Source organism: Apiospora hydei, assembly GCF_038363865.1.
Source record: "Apiospora hydei strain CBS 114990 chromosome Unknown utg000002l_segment0_segment0, whole genome shotgun sequence".
Taxonomy (NCBI): domain Eukaryota; kingdom Fungi; phylum Ascomycota; class Sordariomycetes; order Amphisphaeriales; family Apiosporaceae; genus Apiospora; species Apiospora hydei.
This window is the reverse complement of record NW_027117361.1, coordinates 4,375,222-4,390,278: the sequence shown is the minus strand read 5'-3', so window position 1 is coordinate 4,390,278 and position 15,057 is coordinate 4,375,222. Positions and strand designations below refer to the sequence as shown.

General features: G+C 54.6%; 6 protein-coding genes across 6 annotated transcripts; 3 read left to right on the top strand and 3 right to left on the bottom strand.

Annotated features, from left to right (window-relative positions):
* Nucleotides 1-283: 283 nt before the first annotated feature.
* Nucleotides 284-1,523, top strand: PG997_001366 (uncharacterized protein; the record flags this gene model as incomplete). The annotated part of the gene is made up of 3 exons (XM_066805681.1): nt 284-530; nt 821-1,166; nt 1,235-1,523. The coding sequence occupies 3 exons, from the start codon at nt 284-286 to the stop codon at nt 1,521-1,523; spliced, it is 882 nt and encodes a 293-aa protein (XP_066675454.1).
* A 455-nt stretch (nt 1,524-1,978) lies between these two features.
* Nucleotides 1,979-4,440, bottom strand: PG997_001365 (DEAD/DEAH box helicase; the record flags this gene model as incomplete). Its single annotated transcript, XM_066805680.1, has 3 exons — nt 1,979-2,377; nt 2,427-3,465; nt 3,599-4,440. The coding sequence occupies 3 exons, from the start codon at nt 4,438-4,440 to the stop codon at nt 1,979-1,981; spliced, it is 2,280 nt and encodes a 759-aa protein (XP_066675453.1).
* Nucleotides 4,441-5,276: 836 nt separating this feature from the next.
* On the top strand, nt 5,277-6,734 carry PG997_001364 (PIGA (GPI anchor biosynthesis) domain-containing protein; the record flags this gene model as incomplete). Its single annotated transcript, XM_066805679.1, has 1 exon — nt 5,277-6,734. One exon carries the CDS (start codon nt 5,277-5,279, stop codon nt 6,732-6,734), a length of 1,458 nt encoding a protein of 485 aa, XP_066675452.1.
* A 1,071-nt stretch (nt 6,735-7,805) lies between these two features.
* PG997_001363 (uncharacterized protein) lies at nt 7,806-9,227 on the bottom strand (the record flags this gene model as incomplete). Its single annotated transcript, XM_066805678.1, has 1 exon — nt 7,806-9,227. One exon carries the CDS (start codon nt 9,225-9,227, stop codon nt 7,806-7,808), a length of 1,422 nt encoding a protein of 473 aa, XP_066675451.1.
* Nucleotides 9,228-9,340: 113 nt separating this feature from the next.
* On the top strand, nt 9,341-10,912 carry PG997_001362 (uncharacterized protein; the record flags this gene model as incomplete). The annotated part of the gene is made up of 2 exons (XM_066805677.1): nt 9,341-9,375; nt 10,333-10,912. 2 exons carry the CDS (start codon nt 9,341-9,343, stop codon nt 10,910-10,912), a joined length of 615 nt encoding a protein of 204 aa, XP_066675450.1.
* A 3-nt stretch (nt 10,913-10,915) lies between these two features.
* On the bottom strand, nt 10,916-11,416 carry PG997_001361 (uncharacterized protein; the record flags this gene model as incomplete). The annotated part of the gene is made up of 1 exon (XM_066805676.1): nt 10,916-11,416. One exon carries the CDS (start codon nt 11,414-11,416, stop codon nt 10,916-10,918), a length of 501 nt encoding a protein of 166 aa, XP_066675449.1.
* Between the last annotated feature and the right edge of the window lie 3,641 nt (nt 11,417-15,057).

Here is a 15,057-nt window from a genome sequence, read left to right as displayed (position 1 = left end):
AGATATGGCTTTCGTATAGAAAATGTATAGGGGAATGGGCATGGACAGAACTACGGCTGAATAGCCTGTATACATAGGTATATCGTAGGTAGATTATTACCATGGTCCGATACGACTTCTACAAAAAGCCGTCGCTCTCCTATGATCTCCCAAATCCGTCTTTGTTGCATTTCTGACTTAAATTCTCACCCACAATAGGAGGTAGAGTTCAAATAAGAACATAACAGACTCTATCACTCCGCCCCTGACCAAGAACGACAGCGACAGAAAGCAAGACCCCATCATGGTGAAACTCAGCGAAGTCCAGACCCTCAACGCCGCGCTAGCGGCCGACAGCCCTAAACCGCTCGTCGCCGTCTTCCTGGGCGGCACATCGGGCATCGGCCACATGACGGCGCGGGCGCTGGCGTCTTCGGTGCAGCAGGCGGGAGCGGGCGGCGCCGCGCATCTATCTCGTGGGCCGCAGCGAGCGGCGCGGGGAGGAGATCGTCGCGTAGCTGCGAGGGCTGTGTCCGGGGGGGCAAGTACCGGTTCGTGAGGGCTGCGGACTTGTCGCTCATGGCGTGCGTAGATGAGGTGTGTGCTGAGATCACGCGGCTTGAGGAGGAGGAGGAAGAGGAGGGGGAAGGGCAAGGGGCGCGGGTTGATTATCTTATGACGTCGCAGGGGGGAGCTAAATTCCAGCCGCGGAAAGGTTCGTGAAACTCGTTATTATCCTTTTCTCACTTTTTCATCTTCATCTCTTATAGCTTCCCCAGTCTCCCTTTCTGCTTTCCCTATGTTTGATCGCCGACAACTAACTTGGAAACAGACACCACAGAAGGCCTGGACGAGACCATGGCCATCTTGTACTACTCCCGCATGCGCGCCATCCAGCAACTAACCCCACTCCTGCTCAAATCCACGCTGCCCGCGACCGTCGTCTCCGTCTTCGCAGCCGGGTTCGAGGACGAAAAGAAGCTGTGCCGCGAGGACCTGTCGCTGCGGGACCTGCAGCGGTACGGCTACCTGCAGGTGCGGTCGCACCTCTGCTACATGCACTCCATGTGCATGTCCCAGCTGGCCGAGCTGCATCATGCCGAGAAGCAGCTTAGGCTGATCCATATCTTCCCCGGCTTGGTCCTGACCGCGGCGTTCCACAACCCGGCGTACCCGGCCTGGTTCCGGTTCCTGTTCAACCGGATCTTGGCACGCTGTTCCTGGCGCCCTTCGTTGCCGTCGATCCCGTCGAGAGTGGGGAGCGCATGTTGTTTCTGGCTTCGCCTGTGCTCTATCCGGCGGCGGCGGGTGATGATAGTAGTAGGAGGGGTACCGAGAATGAGAAGGGTGGGACCGTCAGGGGTATGGATGGGCGGCCGGGTAGCGGTGCGTACTCGCTGGACTGGAAGGGCGATGACACCCATAATCAGAAGGTGTATGCCAAGCTTGGCGATGAGGGTATCGAGGCGCTGAAGGCGCAAGTGTGGGAGCACACGAATAAGGCTTTCGAGGTTATCGCTTCGGGGGAGCCTTTTACGGAGTGAAAGCAGACTTGCTGGTTAAACCAGTTAGCAAATCTACATAACGCATCCGGACCACTACCTCACCGTTCCGGACGCCACGTCGCCCGAGTGGAGAGTCATGTTCGGCCGCACATTCTTTGGACAGGTCCAGTCGGTCGAACGCTTCGTCCAGTCTAACAGAATTGCTCGCCGGTTTACTATCAACTACGTGGGATGGCAAATCGCAACGGTATAACCGTTTACGGGACATATAGCCGTTGGGATACTAACATTGGGGACAACAAGAATAGAAAACCGGCCACGAAATAGCTGGCGAAAGCTAGAGAATTTGTAATAAGCATCTGGGGTAAACAACCTATGTGTACGGTCACACGTTTTCAGATGTACTCGACTACTAGAACAACCCTGGAACCAACAATGGATTTCACCTTCCATAGAGAAGTTCCGATCACGTAGTAACTGGAGCAAGCTAGTTATTATTCAGGTAGAAATTGCATTTTTGAATTGTCTAGGGTATTAGGCTCCCCTTCCTTAGCAAGTTGGGCAACTGCCGCCTCGAATCGTGCCTTCTTTCCATCAAAGATAGCCTCATCCTTTTCCTCCGTAATTCGCACCCTTTCCACCTCCTTGGACCGTCGGACCTCTGCGTCCTTGCCGGCAACGTCGCTCCAGAACCATCGAGCCTCCTGGTACGTAAACAAGGTCCAAGCATGGCCGCTTCGGTGGGCACGAGCTGTACGGCCGACTCTGTGGACGTACGACGTGACGGAGTTCGGCATATCGTAGTTGATGACGTGCTTAACGTCAGGCAAGTCGATACCGCGCGCGATCAGGTCGGAAGCGATGATGATGCGGAGCTTGCCTGCTCTGAAAGCCTTCAGCGTCCGAGTCTGCTTCTTATCCGCGCTGTCCGAAGTAATGCACCCGATAAGAGGTTCCAACTTGGGGGCCATGATGGACAGAAGTCGCGTAAGCCGGATGGCGTTCTCTCTTGTCCGGGTGAAGATGACGATCTTGGGGGGGCAAGGGAGATTCAGCGTCAGTTGAAGAATCACTGTCTGAGCTATCATCCGCATCACCCGACCTGATACGATCGCTCTCGAGCAGATCAAGGAGGAATAGGGGCTTGAGTCCCAGGTCGACCTTGATTGCGGATTCCTGCAGGGTCGCGGGCAGATTGAGCATGGTCTCACGGCCGCTTGCCTCATCACCATCTTCAGACGCCATTTCCACCAGCTTGGGCCTCCGGAGCTTCAAGGGCCCGAGCTTATCCAGATCCGTCGTCATCGAGGCACTCAGGATGACCTTACGGACACCGGTGAGTCTCGACTGCATGTGGCTCCGTTGGAATCGTTTGCTGTTGCTGTGGACTCTTGGTATCACAACATCGAGGAACTGCTGGTAGTTCTGTCCGAAGAACTTGTCGGCTTCATCAAGAACCAGCCAGCGAACATCGTCCAAACTGAAGCCAGGTGTTAGGTTGATATGTTCCACAAGTCGACCTGGTGTGCAGATAAGAATGTCGACCTTGGATACGTATTCGATGACGTGGTTTGGTAAGGTCTTGATGCGGTCTTCCCGTCTGAAAATCTCATTTCTCTCCTCGTCCTCGCTGTCGTCCTCATACCGAGCCCGTCGGCTCTGAGTCTTGACCCTCTCAAGGCGTTTTTGATAGCCCTCGGGGTCATATCGTTCCCTCCTCTCGACCAAAGCAGACTTTTCTTCCTCCAGAAGACGCCGTCCTGTGGCGATACCTACCCTAACGCGTTTCGTACCTTCATAGAAGATATCTGCGCACTCCTCGCAGACCTTCTGGGCCTGCTGTGCCAGGTTCTTCGATGGGACCACCACTATGGCTCGAAGGAAGGTACAGGGGCTGCCTGAGTGACTCAGGTCGCGTATGATAGGCAGAGCATACGCCAATGTCTTTCCGGAACCAGTTTCGGCTGAAACTAGGATATCGCTATGCATGGTTATGCAGTGGTGAGGCAGGAGCTGGGGTATAACAGCCGTCTGCACAGCATGCGCCTCCTTATATCCCTTTGCTTCCAGCTTTTTTTGAGTTCTCGGCAGTAATACCGTATTCTGGCTTCAACCCGAAGCTGGTGAACGGTGCTGTCGCATCTCTCGAAACCTTGACGTGGTCGTAGAGCCAAGAGGGTAGCTCTGTTTGGGGTGCCATCGGGGGCTCGGGGGCTCTAGGTTCTGGCTGCGGCAGGGGTTGCAGACCATGTACTTCTGGTTCAGGGGCGTCTACCATTGGTACATCCTGATCGTCATCTTGAGGGTTCGCCGCGTTGTCGGTATCAGGAGCCTTCATAGACTTTGCGATCTTTTCGAATACACCTTTATGCCGGGATTTCACTGGCTCGTCGATGTCGGCGCTTGTCTCGGTCTCGGGCTTAGACTTCTTCTTCTTCTCCCTCTTCGGCTTCTTTTTCTTGGCAGGAGACTCTGCCAATACAGGGCTCTTCTCCTTCACAGGAGACGCTGCCACCTCGTCGACAACAGCGTCTTCCACGGCCGTTGTGGTGGGGTCTTCTGGTACTGGTGATTCCTTACTTTCCTTCTTGCTCTTCTTCTTCTTCTTCTTCTTTTTGTCCTTCTTTTCCTTCTTGCCGTCCGTTGCTTCCTTTTCGGGCTCGGGCGCTTCTTCCGATTTGGTGTTGTCCGACTCCGCGGCAGCTACTTTGGCCTTCTTCACAGGGGGCTCGTCGTCGTCGTCGTCACCGAAAACGATCTTCTTATTAAGCTTCGCCGCTTCATCCAGCTTTGGGGGAGGGATATATCGACCATAGGCGCCAACAGCTGGTGCCATTGGCATTGTAGAAATTGTGCCTGCCGGACGAGGGCTTTCCGTGGCTACAACAGGTTTCCGTTCTGCGACCGGAGCCGGCGCAGGCGCCGGCTTAGTCGGTGGGATATAGCGCGCGTACATTGTGCTAATCGATGGCGCAGTGTCTCAATGTTGTGGGTTAAGCAGTGCAGACAGTAGATGTAGAGAGAATGGCTTGGATCTGCGAGTGGGATGGGATAGTCACTCGGAATCAAGGGCACTGGGATAGCTGCGGCTGCCCTTGGGGTAATTGATGTTTATGACAGCAGACTTGTTACCGTCTGTTGAATGATCAAATGGGTCTTGAGCTTATGTCAATCTAAGCTGTTGCGACACCATTCCTGACTGTCGTTTGACCAGTCTCGTGGTTTTATTTTTTTCGCAGCTACCTTCAAGACTGCAAACCAGCATCGCGGAATATTTCCCCGTCGCAATTGCATCAAGGTACGATAAAGAATTTATTATGGGTATCGCATCTTATCTCTGGAAATCTAGGAGCTAGTGCACTGGCTATCGCTATCGGACCCCTGTGTGGATCCAAGCTCCAGGTGGCTTCAGGTACCTTGTACTGCTGGAGGTGGGAGGGACTGAGTGCTAATGCCCGTTTCCACATGTCGACGTCGCGCAACCAACCCACCAGAGAGTGAACTATTCCCAGTCGCAAGCTCCTTTACCTGCCCACCCCTTGATCATTGGCATTTGATGGAATGATGATATCCCCAGAATGCTCTTGAGAACACAGCCCTTCAAGAATGGACAGACGTGAGCCGGAATCGTTGCTTCAATTACGTCCTGCTTTGCTGTCAGTTGCGCGATACCGACGTTCATTACCGGCTTGCGAAGTCGACGTCACCGACATACACAAATAAAGCTACAGTTGTCCGCAGCGCGATCCGGGCCTGGCGCTTTCGGATTCGCTGCCTCTTCCGCCCCTCAAGATGCCGCGCCTCACGTACAACATCGCTATGGTCAGCGACTTCTTCTTTCCGCAACCAGGAGGAGTCGAAAGCCACATATACCAGCTTGCCACGAAACTGGTCGATCGCGGCCACAAGGTCGTCGTCATAACGCATGCCTACGCAGACCGGAAAGGGATACGATATCTTACGAACGGCATCAAAGTCTACCACGTCCCCTTCGCCATCATCTACCGCTCCGCCACCTTTCCGACCGTCTTCTCCTTCTTCCCCGTGTTTCGAAATATCATGATCCGCGAGCAGATCGACATAGTCCACGGCCACGCCAGTCTAAGCAGTCTTTGCCATGAGGCCTTATTACACGGTAGAACAATGGGATTGCGTACGGTGTTCACCGACCACTCGCTGTTCGGCTTCGCGGATGCGGCCAGTATCCTGACGAACAAGCTGCTGAAGTTCATCTTGAGTGACGTCGACCATGTCATTTGCGTCAGCCACACAAGCAAAGAAAATACGGTTCTCCGAGCAGCGCTCGATCCGGTCATGGTCTCTGTGATTCCAAATGCCGTCGTGTCCGAAAACTTTCGCCCGCGGAAATACCCTCCTGAGCCACCCGCGCCCAATAACGGGTTTGGCAATGCAACCCCCGCGGTCCATCATCTTGGTCCCAACGACCCGGTTGTTATTGTGGTCATCTCTCGACTATTCTACAACAAAGGCACAGACTTGCTTACTGCGTCGATTCCGAGAATCCTAGAGAACCATCCCAACACGCGATTCATCATTGCTGGGTCTGGTCCGAAAAGTATCGACCTGGAGCAAATGATTGAGCAAAATGTGTTGCAAGACAAAGTCGAGATGCTGGGCTCGGTACGCCATGAGCAGGTTCGGGACGTTATGATTCGCGGCCACATCTATTTGCACCCAAGTTTGACCGAGGCCTTCGGCACAGTCCTGGTAGAGGCTGCGAGCTGCGGTCTCTACGTTGTATGTACTGCAGTCGGCGGCATTCCGGAGGTCCTACCCGGTCACATGACGGTCTTCGCAAAGCCCGAGGAAGACGACCTCGTGGTTGCCACTGGCAAAGCGATATCTGCCCTGCGTGCAAATAAGGTCCGCACGGAGAAGTTTCATGATCAGGTGAAAGCGATGTACTCGTGGGACAACATCGCCAAGCGAACTGAGCGAGTCTACAAGGGCATCATGGGTGACATACCAGAGGCCGACTTCTACGGTTACGACGTGGGCAATACGGCGGCGTGGAACGGCGAGAGTCACTCCGGTGTGCGCAGCTTCGCTTTGATCGACCGCTTGAAGCGATACTACGGCTGCGGTGTCTGGGCAGGCAAACTGTTCTGTCTTTGCGCCGTCATTGATTATCTGCTATTCGTCTTTTGCGAGTGGGTTTTCCCGAGGGACCATATTGATATTGCAGCCGATTGGCCCCGAAAAATATATCATTCCGACGATGACGACTGAACGACTTATACGGGTCTGCGGCATGAGCTACAGACGGAACTGTTTTTCAATAAGATACCCATTAAATCGAACTATTTGCTTCAAGCACTTGACTATGGAGAAGATACACGCAGATTGATGAATTTGGGTCCGGTTCACCACAATAACCGGGTACCAATACACAGAAGCCCGAGTTACTTACACAACTTCACTCAACATCGGCTTGGCACTTGTCCTATTACATGTCACTATCCTCAGCACCATACGTCTTGAGATTATTCCTCGACGACCACACAGTTCGCGATATTCCTGAACAAGTGAATGGCAAGTTGGAGGTTATTATGGATCAGAGCAACCCTCATGATTTTATCGGTACCGAATGTGAGGATATTCGCAATTTTGAGTTTGGCCTCGGCCTGATCGGTCCCTACGACTTTTCTAGCTGGTAATTGGCGATAAGCGAGCTTGCATCCATGGTCAGGGGAGTCCCGAAAGTCACGCCGAGAGTCACGAGTTAACATTCCCGTTTGGTTGGAGCATTGAAAGGAGTTGCTTCATGGGGAAGCCTAAAAGCGGTAAACATTCGCCATGACCATTTATCTTTGAGGACATGTATTACGTGCACCAGATACAAGCGACGAGGCATGCATAGTAGCCATTGCAGGTTGGCAGTTTCCCCGTGCCATACATATGGGTATCAAATGGAAAGCCGTCCAACTAAGCTCCCATTTGCTTTGATCGATGGGAGCTTAGTTGGACGGCTTTCCATTTGATACCCATTTGTATGGCGTGAGCAGATTGCCAATTTGCGATGCCTATCGTGAAGATGTCAGGTCACCTTTGTATGTAATAACACTCGAGCAGGTATGTCATTCCTTAGTTGGCATCATTGTCATGGATGGGTGCTTCAGAGCGCCTGGCATGATTTCAAATTTAAAATATCTAGCTTCAATGTATATGTTGTGATAGTCAAAACGTGTTTGTGCTTTTACCATGTCTCGAGGCAAGCAATCATGTGAACATCATCTCATCACTACTGTTCCCGTGAAGCATTATTCGGCCCCCCTTCTCTCGGCCAATGCCGGGTCTCTATTACACTGCTTCCTCGTCCCGCATGCGACTATAAGAGTCGTCGATATCCTCGGACCAAACAAACTTCATGCGCTCCCGCAAGCTCTCGGCCAGCACCGGCAGCGAGTCCTCGTAACTGAGCCGGCTCATTTCCTCGGTCTGTAGCTCGTACAGGTTGCCCGAGACGCGGCTCGCGGCCTGGACCTTCTGGGCGCGCTGCAGCCGGAGGTCCTGGTAGAACTGCATCGTGGACTCGAGCGACTGGAATTTTTCGTTGCTGCTCCCACTAAGATGCTCGGACAACGCCCGCCCGAGAATCCATCCGTCTTCGACCGATTGGCCCGCCCCGGCCCCCATGTGCGGCAGCATGGCGTGCGCCGCGTCGCCGACCAGGACGACCCGACCGCCGGCAAAGTGCCACCGCGCCAGAGGCTCGTGGTCGTTGATGCGCCAGCGGCCCGGCCGCTCGTCCATGAGGCCGATGATGCGCTGCACGGGCTCGTCGAACCCCTCGAAATCCGCGACGACCTCGTCGCGGTCGCAGAGGGAGGACCAGCTCTCGCGGATATTCTTGTACTTGTTCGCCTCGTCCTCGCTGTCCCCGATCAACCGGCCGCCGCCGAGCCGCTTCGTGACGAACGCCACGATGTTGAGCTTCGTGTTGCCCGTGATGGGGTACGACAGGAAGTGCCGGTGCTTGCCGATCCAGATGTTGGACCAGTGCGCGAACGGCCAGTCCGGCGCGAGGGCCGCGGTGGGCACGATGCCGCGGTACGCGATCATGCCGCTCTCGACGGACTTGTTGTTGGCGTCCGTGACGAACTGGTCGCGCACGACCGAGTGCACGCCGTCGCAGCCGACGACGAGGTCGGCGGTCGCGGTGGTGCCGTCGCGGAACTGCAGGTGCACTCTCCCTCCTCCTCCTCCTCCTCTCTCCTCACCATCAGCATTGAGAACCGAGACCCCCGCACACGCCTTCTCCGTATGCAGCGTCGCCGCGCCCCTCTCGCGTATAGCCGCGAGGAACAGCTCCAGCAGATCGGAGCGCGCACACGGCGACTGCCGTATGTCGCCCGGCTCCGCCTCGGCGTCGGGGACGCTGACGATCTCCGCCGAGTCCTCGTGGCGCCGGAACGCGAACCAGGTGCCCTGGCGCCGGCCCGCGATCTGGACGAGCCCGGGGCCCAGGCCGAGCCGGTGCAGCAGGCGGGCCGCGTTGATGCCGATGCCCACGCCGGCGCCGATCTCGCGGTACTGGGGCGCCTGCTCGTAGACGTCGATCTGGATGGTTCTCTTGCTTTTACCATGGTCATCTTGACTTGAGGAGATGTTAGGGTGGTGGTGGTGGTGGTGGATGGAGAGGGCACAGAATAACCCTCCTATCCCGCCTCCGATGATGGCGATGCGGAAAGGTTCACTTCTCTCTTCTTGTGGGTTTGACATCGTCTCTGGAGGAAAACGTTATTTACTTTCTCGAGATGGCTAATCTATTCTGATCTGATCGACTGTATTCGCCAAGAATGCTCCAGATTCCAAGGAAGATTCAAATAAGAGCCATGGATCATGAAGGTTACACGATATTCCAACGACAGTGGGGTACAATATTACACACAGGTAGCACATAAACCGGTGACAGAATGCGGAAAGTCGGGGAGAGACCCCCAAAGGATCGATCTTTCGAATGGCCTGGACATGTACCTATCGGCAGTTTCGATATCCCCTTTCATAATAAAACCGTCCCGACTCTGAGCTACCTACCCCAAAGTAAGTACCCAAGTAGGCAACTCGGAATGCGTGCTGTGTGACCAGTACATGTGCAAGCGACAAGCGAATCAATCGACAACAACCTTTTTACGAAACCTGCATATGGGCTGTTATCCCCTCTTTCCCCTGATTCGCTTATTAGCATTTAGCCCGGGATTTGACAGCATGGTTTGCTCTATGGAATTGGGTTTCTAGCGGCGATCAAATCAGGAACACGACTTGTGGAAAGATCCGATTGACTCCCGCATCTTGTACGACGTTCTCGGGTATTGTTTAACTCCCCTTACCAAATACAATCTTCTGGAGGCAACAGAGTTAAACTATCCCGTTCAGGGTAGTAGTATTACGTACACAGGAAATGCCTACTGAAAATACAGATTATAATACCGTAAGAAGCTTCAGATAGAACACTGATTGATATTCACAACACATACTCTAGATAGATTGCACACACGCAGCAGCTCCGTGACATTTGGTACTTTGTTTTTGATTGTTTCCTCTCCTATCTCAGCAATATACCATAAAGGTCGTTATATTCACACATCAGACAATTCCTTTTCCTTCTCCCGACGAAAACAATAAAAATGAGTGACTTCTATGGTATCAATATTTGGCTAACAATCCGACCCCCTTATTCCGATAGGCTCCACACTGTAAACCAATCTCCTTAATCATAAATACAGTCAACCCTAACAAATAAGAGTCGTAATTCCACATGCCTTTCGGCCTTCCTTCCCTCATCCCGTGAGTAAGGGACCCACGATCGTCCCGAACGATCGCTTAGTACTCCCGGCGAAGCACAACGCGGAAGCCGTGGCTGTCCACCGCCGGCGATCGCTTGGCAGTGGCGTTGCCAGCACCAGCGGCAGGAGGAGGAGCGGCGCCGGAAGCAGCGGGAGGAGGGGGAGGAGGAGCAGCACCAGAGGCGGCAGGAGGAGGAGGAGGAGGAGCAGCACCAGAGGCGGCAGGAGGGGGAGGAGGGGGAGCAGCGCCAGCCGGAGGAGGCGGCGGGGCAGCAGCACCAGCGGGAGGTGGCGGGGGAGCGCCTGCGAATTCAAATGTCAGCTGAAAGCCTTTATGTTAAGAAGCTTGAGGATCAACTTACCAGATCCCTTAGGGGGAGGCGGGGAGCACCAGAGGCACCAGCGGGAGGTGGTGGCGGGGGAGCAGCGGCAGCAGCCTCAGATCCCTTAGGGGGAGGTGGCGGGGGAGCGCCGGAAGCACCAGGAGGTGGGGGAGGAGCAGCAGCGGCCGCGTCGGATCCCTTAGGAGGAGGAGGCGGGGAGCACCGGAACCAGCAGGAGGGGGCGGCGGGGGAGCAGCAGCACCAGCGGGAGGTGGCGGGGGAGCGCCTGCGAATTTAAATGTCAGCCCAAAATCTCTATGGTACCACGGAGCTTGAGGATGGACTTACCAGATCCCTTAGGGGGAGGAGGCGGCGGTGCGCCAGATCCAGCAGGGGGCGGCGGCGGGGGAGCAGCGCCCGAGGCAGCCGGGGGGAGGTGGCGGGGAGCGCCAGAGGCCGCGGGTGGGGGAGGTGCGGCAGCAGAGCCGGAGGCAGCAGCCTTGGCCTTGACAGGAGTAGCGGCCTTAGCAGCCGGGACTGAAGCGGCGCCGACGGCCCCAGCAGCAGCAGCGTTCTTGCCGGCACCAGCAGCGGTGCTCTTGCCGGCGCCCTTTCCAGCGGGAGCAGCAGGGGTGGCTTGACGGCCCACGTTAACGAAAGGAACGGCTGCGGCAGGGCCGGACAGAGCGACGAGGGCTCCGGCAGTGCGGCGGTTGGGGAAGGCGCCCAATTGGAAGCCGGTGACGGCGGTCGAGGTGACCAGGCCCGTGGCCAGGACCTGTACCAAAGCTGAGTAATGCATGGTTGGAAAGAAGGTAAAATGCTCAGGACAAGCCGAGACGGTTCGAAAAGGTGGTCTGGAGTATTGTAATCTTCAAAACGTAGAAAAGTTTATAAAGATGAAAGAAGGTCAACTCCAGAGCAAAGAAAGGAAGAAAGAAGGATATTCGACTAGCGAATGGTAGAATTGAACAGTGTGTTGAGGATGAGGAGAGAGAGTTTTTCCAGATGGAGCGATGAGATCTGAAATATATAACAACAGGAGCTCAACCGAGATACCCATAACTTCCTAGATCCCAAGTCCACAATATCCTCGTCAGCCTATAGAACTCTGACTATCGGACTGCGGGACTATGGGACGCACTCTCCAGCATCCAGTACTGGGTCGGCGTGTTAGTCCCGTCCAGGCCAGAGCCCAGCATCGAGAGTCCACCCCTGGACAACAGCATGGACGGCATGGACAGCATGGGAGGCGAGGCTGTGCGTGCGGGTTTGTCGTAGATCATCGACGAGACAAGACTTTGGCAGTCTGAGCACCCTAGGTTTCATGGGCTTTCGTTTGTTTTTTGGCCGGGTGATTGGGCGAGCTCTCGTCGTGGCCGGTACCTGGCAGAGCGATGTGATGGGATCATGGAACGATCTTTCGGCGGGACCGGGGGGCCCTCAAGCATGTGGAGAACCAGGCACAGGCATGTTTGCGAATTGCTCGCTCGAATCAGATGGCCCAATACCACAGGAGGCCGGGATGATGCGACGGTGACGATATGTCCATTCCTGATGGCAGGCCCTTGGCGGGTGTGTTGCTGGTGGTGAGTGCCTAGGCCGTTTCAAAATCCACCCCGTTTCGTCTTGGGTGCTTCGAGAAGACGGGGCTCTGCCTGTTTGAGATGTTGCGATGCGTCCAAGTTGAGCAGCGGCACGCCGGCGATTGATTTCTCGGGGAATTATCGACTTTCAATCGCCGGGGTGCCTAATTGAGAGCCGATATTGAGACATGGCTCATACCACATCATCGCTCTGTTCGGATCTCATCGGATCGGCCAGTCGTCCAGCCAGTCAGCAAAGATGGTTATGTTGTGTTGTGTTCAGCGTTAGGTTAGTGCGGATCAGCCGTTGCAGTGGGTTTTCTTTTAGTTACCGGCCGACCGTTAGGGAACACAAGGCGCGGGTACAACCCGACTTGGCAGGGGCAGCTGGCTCTAGATGACGGAGGGATGAATCTATAGACGAGCGCCGAGGGCATTGTTCGTCTAGGCGTTTGCTTTCACACACCTGACACTGATTGATTGATTGACCAATCTGCCAGCTACCCAACATGTATCTACCTGAATCTGCAGATTCCAAATCAACAATCAGACTCTCGTAGCAGGGAAACAAAGTGGCGCCGACGCTCCTGGAGGTTTGGTCTCAGAAAACTAGGCGAAACCGTTCTGAGTGCTATGTCAATTCCAGCCGGCAACTGTTTGCCATATCAGAGTTGCGGGTACGGGGCCGATGTTTTGTACTACGAACACCACCACCAGCCTAAACTTTTCAGTCCGAACACTTCACACACAATTAGACAGGCGCCTTGTTGTAAACCCACACAAACACTGAGTTACGTGCCATCCGTTACCTGTACACACAGCACTGCAAGGTAACATTCAAAAGGATATCGGAATACGAGTACAATGTAGCCTTTGTAGCGGATAATCCGCAAACACGTCAAATGTATCCATCACGCTCAAACTTGGGCCTGGACTTCAGTTGAGGCCACTGAATTAGGTTGGGTATGCCGTGCAGCGGGTGACAGCTACAGTAAGTACATGTCCGTGAAGGCGAAGGGAAACAGTGGCAGTGAAGCATCACTGTATCAGCCGTCAACTCAATTAGATGGGCGCTGAACGAGCCCAGCCTGGAGTTCGCTGTTGTCAGAAAAAAGAAAAACCAAATCTTCCCAAAAGAGTCGCAACGGCCGAGGCACAGCCACTTACAGTAACCGAGCAAATAACAAGGTCTCTGATCTGATTCAGCAATTCAAACACTGCTCGTCTTAACCTACTTCAGGTGGAATCCTTGGCACGTTGGTTCTGGTGGCAACGGGCCCAAGGCCGGTGGGGGCATCTAGATCGGACCAAAATCCCGTGAGTCCAGGTTGTGTCCTGGTCGTGTTGTCCAGGTAGTGCCCAGTCCGCCAACGGTTTCGGGTTTGGAGTTTGGAGTTTTGGGACACTAAAAGCCCACTTTCTCAAAAGTCTCCCTTGCCACCGGTATCTGATGCGATGCACACCCTACCACCTACCACTGGATCTTTTCAACCAACGCTGCCAATTGCCTTGCTGGCTGCGTGCGGCTTGGTCGGGGTCTGGCCCGCTCTCGGTTGGGACGGCCGTTCCCTAACATAACACTATGGGAGAGGCTGGGGGTGCCCCATACTATCTTCATCGATTCCTCTCCCCTGGCCCCGTGCCCACTCGGTAGTCCATCTCTCGGCCAGACCCTGGTTCAGCCTAGGCTGCTAGTGGTTGCTTGTGTGAAGTTCAGTATAGCATCACCTTCCAAAGCTGGCTCACGAAGGGATGGGCATCGACGCCATGGTTCTCGTCGATTAAGTTGATCCCCTATAGCGCATGGATCGACCGAATAAACTCGTATTTGCATGACAATCGCCGCGGCACCCCTTGCAAGCCCACCCATTTCTCTGCCTTCCCTGTTTATTCCCCGACCCCTTCTCTTGGAGGAGCAAGGGAGGGAACAACCTTAGAACGGGCGCATATGTGAAGACGGCTCCGGTCACAGAGGAGAAACGCGTCCTGGTTGGGTGGGCTCAGCTCACGTTAGTGTCTACCTCCTAACAACAATCTCGAGACTGATATTGCCAATATCGTAGGTTAAATCGTCGCAAACTCGTTCGAGTTTATGCGTCAGCCGTTGCGGGAAGAGCGCGCTGCCGTTGTTAGTCCACCCCACAGCCCGGCTGAATATCAGGCATACTGATATTGAATGATGCCCATCATCTTTCAGGGAGGCTTCGGATGTTCCGTGTATGTCATCTGATAATACTCAGGAGGAACGTCCGATCCGGCTCTGGCTCTGGCTCTGGCTCTGGCTCTGGCTCTGGCTCTGGCTCTGGCTCTGGCTCTGGGAGTCTGGGGCAGCAAAGAACATCCACGAGGCAGTGCTTCCCCTGCTTTTTCGGGCCAGCCGTACAACAGGATACCCTCACGTCCCAGCAAACAGGACAATGAGTTACCCACAGCAAAACCTTAGAAACCGGGCCTTGGAGCCCCGTCTGTCTGTACATACGGCATACCGGCAAGTCTACTCCAGATATATTGATTGCGCAGTCAAAGGAAAGGGTTAAGCTTGACTTGTTCCACCAAGATATGTCATGTCTCACCGATTGGTGACGTCGGCTCGTTTCTCTCTCATTTACTTGAAAGCAGCAGTGGTAGGGTAGTCTAATGATGCCCCTATTCCATCTGGAAGGGTTGACATTCGAACTACACTCTTGGTGCTCGACTCGACTTCCGGCGTTTCTCCTATCAGCATGGCCCCTGATCGGGAGGTCGAGGATTTGTCAACATCGGGCGGGACAAGGAGCATGACTGCGGATGAACGCCAAGATCTAAGCAGGGTCGAGTCAGGTGCATTGCTGGCTTGGTAAGGGATAGACAGAGCCTT